At 43.0% G+C, this 6000-nt stretch overlaps 1 protein-coding gene across 1 annotated transcript in view; it reads right to left on the bottom strand.

Moving 5' to 3' along the window:
- The window catches only part of ANKFN1 (ankyrin repeat and fibronectin type III domain containing 1), a 108820-nt gene that overhangs the window by 72879 nt on the left and 29941 nt on the right, over positions 1-6000 (bottom strand). The window contains exon 4 of the mRNA XM_019515126.1: positions 4203-4413. Coding sequence (XP_019370671.1) covers positions 4203-4413 — 211 coding nt within the window. The remainder of the gene's footprint in view (positions 1-4202; positions 4414-6000) is intronic.

Genomic DNA, 6000 nt, shown 5'->3' on the forward strand with positions numbered 1-6000 from the left:
GCCAGAGGAAATGGCACAAGAAACTCTGCAAGATGATCCTCAGGAAGGTTGCCTCACCCTAACTACTTCCTATGTCTTTCTGGTTTTGCTGGGATGGGTCTAGGAGTAAGACAACCCTTGCTTTAGCAATCAGGAGCAAGTTTCCAGCAAAGAATCCATAGGAGACCATCAGGAATTGGCTCATTATAGAGTCCAGACCAATAGAAAAGGAACTCAGGAGGTCAACTAGTCCAACCCCCTGCACAAGACACGATCCTCCCCATTTAAATCATCCCGGACAAATGTTTATTATGAGTGCTATGAATGGCTCTGGAAGACACGGTCAACCAGGACTCTCAGATGCACACTTGAAACCATCAACTGATGGGAAAGGGTGATGGCCTGGTTGACAGGAGCCATCACACCTCCTACCTACGATGGAAAGAATTGCAGTGAGGCAGCCACAGATGAGCCCAGTTCATACGTCTTTAGTTACTTCCACTCACCTTGCAATTGTGTACTGGTGATGAGACAGTATTACAGCCCTGTGCCCTGACTTTGAACTGGGGGAGGTGGGGATTTTGTCTGTATTCAGCTTGTGCAGACCATGATCCAGCGTGTACTGAAGTCAACGTGAGTCTTTCTATTGAATGCTCGATCAGGTCCATGGAGCCCAAATGACCTGCAGCTGGACAAGATTTCATTCCAGCAGGGTTGCTTGAACACAGGCAAACAGAAGTGTGGAAATGAGGCAGAACAGGAGAAAATAGGAAGCGACTGCTGCCTGCCCTGAACAATGGAGACAAATACAGAGGTGTTGAAAACCGCTGTTCTGAGGGATGACTGCTTCGCTGCTTGGTTCCAAGTGGTGCCTTGAGACCCTTGAGGACAAAAAAACCCTAATAATTTGATTTTGATTGAGCAAGGCTTATCCATTATTGCAAATCAGAAAACTAAAAATCAAGATAAGTGAAGTGGAAATTTGGTAGGTATATTTTGAAATGGAAATGAGGTGGTTATATATTCATATTCTCTGTGTTCATAGGCATGTTTGCATTAATTACAGGAAATGAATACTAATTTATGATTGCCCCTGCTCACCATCAGACTGCATTTATTTACAGATGAGGTCAATGAAAAATTAGTTTAGTCTTTTTTACTGCTGTTTAGAACACTCAAGACTGTGTTTTCCTCGAGATTTGTCATGGTTAATGAATGTTGCTTCAACAGTCAATCATGTACTCTAAATGCTGTCTCACTTTTTTTTAAAGCCTCAGTCATGAACCATGACAGAAAAATAAACAAATAAATATAAAGCTAAAAAACTCTTTTCACTGAGCAGCTACACTATGCAAAAATCTCCTGGGAAGTTTAAAAGAGGCCAGAATAAATGATAATGTAAGTGCTGTGGACACAGAAAAGCAATAAAGGTGTACCAGCACGGAGGGGCTGGCAAACAGCTCAATACACATCAACACACGCACACAGACACACACACATACATGCACTCATGCACACGTTCACACACTCTCCAGTGAAAAAAATTGGCAATGCTAGTAGCCTCAAGGTGCAATTTCCTGCAGCACCAAGATTGACATGCCAGGACTAAATGCTGTTAATTTAACTAACTTCAAATTAATGGCACAGAGTCTGCAGTGGCTGAGCCCCTCCAACACAGTCTCGTTATAGCCTTGCTGGGAATGTCCTAAATATAGGCATTGACAGTTTAAAACAAATTCGTATACATTTGTGTATTTTTAGCCACAAGTAAGGCGTCAGAGTTTGTGTCATGGTTTAAGGTTGATTAATTGAGTTGGTAAGTCTCCCCCCACCCTTCACTTTTAAATTATGCATAAAAAAGGTCCCATGAAGGAAGACAAAGGAGAGTTTTATAACCACAATAAGTGCCATTGGTGTTCCAGTGCTGTGCGGAGGTGTATTTCATGCAGGGATTTCATTGGTAGTAGGTAATGAAACTTTACTGAAGCCATGCTACCAGTTCTTTGCTGCAGCCTTTTATCACTATGCTTTCATTCAGTATGGTCTTGATTTATATAAATGTGTGAAGGTCAATGGGAAAACTCCACTGGGCCTTAAAATTTCAGAAGTCTTGTTTTAATGGGAGTTAATGCCCGAGTTATTAGAAGCAATATGCTTAAACACACCTTGCTACATCCTTGAGACCCCTTTTCTTGGAGCAGAGTCTTTGCTTTTCCAATTATTCCATACACATAGTAATCCATTGTCATTTATTCCTTTATCATGAACTCCACACCATCTCTGTATTATTGGCTTGGTCCCTAACTACATATTTTTGAAAGATTTCTATTGTTGCTACACCTGAGCTAAACATGCTAGGCCACTTCTAGACCACAGACTTTGCATGCCAGTTAGCACCATCCTTGCTACATGCTGCATTGCTCCATAAGAAGCATGATCACCCCTGCAAGGCAACGAGGCTGCACTGAGTAGCACTGCTTAGTGACAGAGCAAACTACCTTTCTCTTGCACTGCATGGACCCAACCACCCTGCTGTTACTTAATCCACAGTGCACCCACGTCTAGGAGCGCTTGTACACATCACGATGTTACCATGCACACGTGACAAAACTTTCCCTTTGTGTGACTTAATGGAGTCACACTTCACACATACGCAAGTTTTGGGGGTTTTAAATGAGTTTGTGTGGTCACAAACTAAGCCACATCCCAACGTAGTTTAGTTTGCAATGCTGCAACTTGGAACACTGCAGTCATTAATCTATCAGCTTGCCCCCGAGCAGTGGGAGGGGCAGATAGGCTCTGCAGAAAAAAAGGCTCAGGCCCCTCACCGCTTCTGCCTTCAGCAGGCACCTGCGGCCACCAGGACAATGACATGTATACAGTGACGGAAAAATGAAACCCTCCTTTCTCAATTAAAAATTCAGCATTTCAATATAGGGGGCACAGAATGCAATCCTGAAGGACTAAACCCCCATCACGTGTACAAGCGCCCCAAAATACTATGGAGTGCTGATCTCCCATTCCCAAAAAGGATACATAGACTAGTACTAGGAAAGGCACAGAGAAGGGCAGCAAAGATAATCAGAGTTATGAAATGAAATAAAAAAGACTGGGACTCTTCCCCTGAAAGCGAGATGGTTGAAGAGGGAGAATCTGCCCTTTATAAAATCACGAATGGTGTGGAAACGGATATTTATATAGATATGAATATAAAGCAGTAAGGGACACAACAAAATGATCAGGTAGTCACTTCAGAATAAACACACACAACACAGAATCGGTATCCGGGACATAACAGTCAGGGATATAATCTACCGATAATAGGGAGGGTTTGATAAAGGATCACTCTACCCTGTTTCTTATATTCTTCCTTTAAAGCATGTGCTACTTGCCACTGCTGGTGACAGGACATCGGCTTACCTCTGGGTAGAACCCAGTGGGAAGCTAGAATTAGAGAATTAATTTCCTGTTCTGCAAAATTTGTTGGATAAAAAGGAAAAAAAAAAAAAAAGCTTTTGGTTTTGGCCTGAACCAGAAAGAACAACCAATATTTCAGAATTTCTAGTGAAACAATTTCCAAAAAACTGTCTGGGTCAAGCAAAACGGTCTGTTTACATACCTTCAAAATGTTTCATTTCATTTTGACCCTTTCCAATTTGGCCATAAAATTAAGTTTTGAAAGGACAAAGCAAAGCCTTTAACTTCAGAAATGACAAGATGAGAAGCTTTGACGTTTTAGTCATTTTTCCAAAACAAAAAAATGTGTAAAAGCCAGTAAAAATTCTGGAAAACAGTTCAGTTTTGTCAAAAAGATAGTTTTCCAACAGAACACTATTTTAACAACATTTTTTCTGGCTACAAGCTTTTCATGGTTTCAGCGTGGTTCCAGTGTTTCACTCTTTCAACCGTATGTGAAACAGAGCGAGTGACTGGGTGTGTGCATTGCTGAGACCCGTACCGCAATATCCCATTACTCTCCAGCAGGTTTCTCCTCTGCAACGCACAGCTTGGATGTCTTAAATACTGCATCTCTAGCGCCTTTTAGTACCAGTAGATAACATCTCCTGAGCTTGTGCTCAGCAAACAAATAGCCCTGCAACTGTTGTCACGGTGACATAGCTGGTTGTGTCCAGATTAAAATGAAATCAGTCAAAGTTTATAGGCAATTTAATTAAACTTCCCCAAGCGGGACACAATGCAATTTGTAATTCTTCTTTACTTACAGTGCGGACTCTCCTTTGCTCCAATCCTCAGAAGGATCTTCGCGATGGGCACGTTGTTTGTTAGGATGGCAATGTCCAAGGGTGTTAAACCCTCACTATTTGGTGTGTTTAGATCCAGCTCCTCTGGGGTGTATTGATAGAGGACAATCTGAACGGCATCCAAGTCCTGCTGCTCCACGGCCTCGAACATAGCTTCGTTGCACTGGAAATTCTACACATCAATAAAAGCAGAAATTAATTACCATTTTTCATATGGCATGGAAACGCTTTCGTATCATTTTGTATCACATTAGACCACTCAGGCACTGGCACCGAAACCCAAGCTTAAGGGCTGAAGGAAGGACCGAAGGTTAGCCTCAGTGAGAAACATGCAAAATCCGATTCCCTTTGCTTTGAGTTTCACTACACACGTCAACTCAGTTCAGGTTTGCTGGCAGGTTCAGTGAGGCTCACAAGCCTTCCAAAGCAAATCTGCACTGATTTACAGGCTTGTTCTGCAACCAAGCTACAGGTGTGATCTCTCATGGTCTCCGTGTGAAACCGGATGGAAGTTTGTGGTTTTGGCAATGTTTGACTCCCGAGTTTGCTCAAACCCCAAACTCAAAGCAAGAATCCGGGGTGTATAAACCCAGGTGATCAAAATCCAAATAAAATAAGGCAAACCTCAAAATGTTTTTTCACAGCTCTTGCATGAGCTGGTAGGAGATGCTGTTTATTTGGCGATTCTGAACACGCCACTCCTTTTGGGTTTTTTTTCTTCACTTGTATTTTCCCATTCGGCTTGGAAAAAGGAGTCTTGAAATTCAGCGGAAATCGTAGGCCTTAGGTAAAGGCTAGGGGAACGAGACTGACATAGAATAACTGCTGATACCCCCAAAATATTGGCAAGTAAGAAATTGCATGCGTCTGGAGGGTGCCTAGAAAAATGCAGCTAGGGTAGATAAAAACCATGGAAAAGATGCAAGGCATTCACATCTTTCACACACTGCTCAAAGCTTGAAAAAGAATAGTCGGGTTGTACCACCAATCTACCCAAGAACTAGGAGGTAAAGAAAGGGTTGCACGATGCAAAGACACATCATGTCCTAATGAAGCTGGAGGAAAGCAGGTGCAGGGAGACAGCATGGCCTGCAGGTTTGGTTGTTTATGGGAACAGCATTCTAATGTCTATAGTGGTGACTTGTTATCTGCCAAGTTTCTTCAAATTCCCTTTCAGTGTCCCTTTGTGATAATTACCCAACAGCATCCTTCTTTTAAAAATGAATGATTAGAAGCAACTGGCCCAGCTGTGCAGGGAGAGCTCAGCATGGTGCGGCGCAAGGGAGCAAAGATCCATGTGGCTGCGCTGTACCGATGGATGCGTGAAAGAAATACATCGACAAGAGACAGAGAGATGCTGCACTGAAGCTGGCTCCTATTACCCGCTGTGCTCTGTGCAAGGGGTGGAAACATTTCAGAGCCAGTCCGCAGCGCGCCGGAGGTAAGGAACGCCTCGGTTCACTTGCTAGCAACCTGTTTGGCTGCATTCAGACCCTTTTTGCTACAGGAGAGTGCTAGGGAGGCAGGGAAAGATGGAGGGTAACTTGTGAATTTTGAGGCCTCTATCAGAAAGCAATTTCTAGTCCTGAAAGGGATAGCCTAACAAGACTCACTAGAGCCAGCTGTAGAGCGGTCAATGGGACATCCTTCATCTTGGGTTGCTCTACGTGGGCTTTAAGACCCAAAGTGAACGCATCCACCCTGGTGATCTTCAGAAAGAATCTTATAGTTTCATAGTTTCTAGGGTCGGAAGGGACCT

This window comes from Gavialis gangeticus, unplaced genomic scaffold, assembly GCF_001723915.1.
Source record: "Gavialis gangeticus isolate Ggan-Ray unplaced genomic scaffold, GavGan_comp1, whole genome shotgun sequence".
NCBI classification, from domain to species: domain Eukaryota; kingdom Metazoa; phylum Chordata; order Crocodylia; family Gavialidae; genus Gavialis; species Gavialis gangeticus.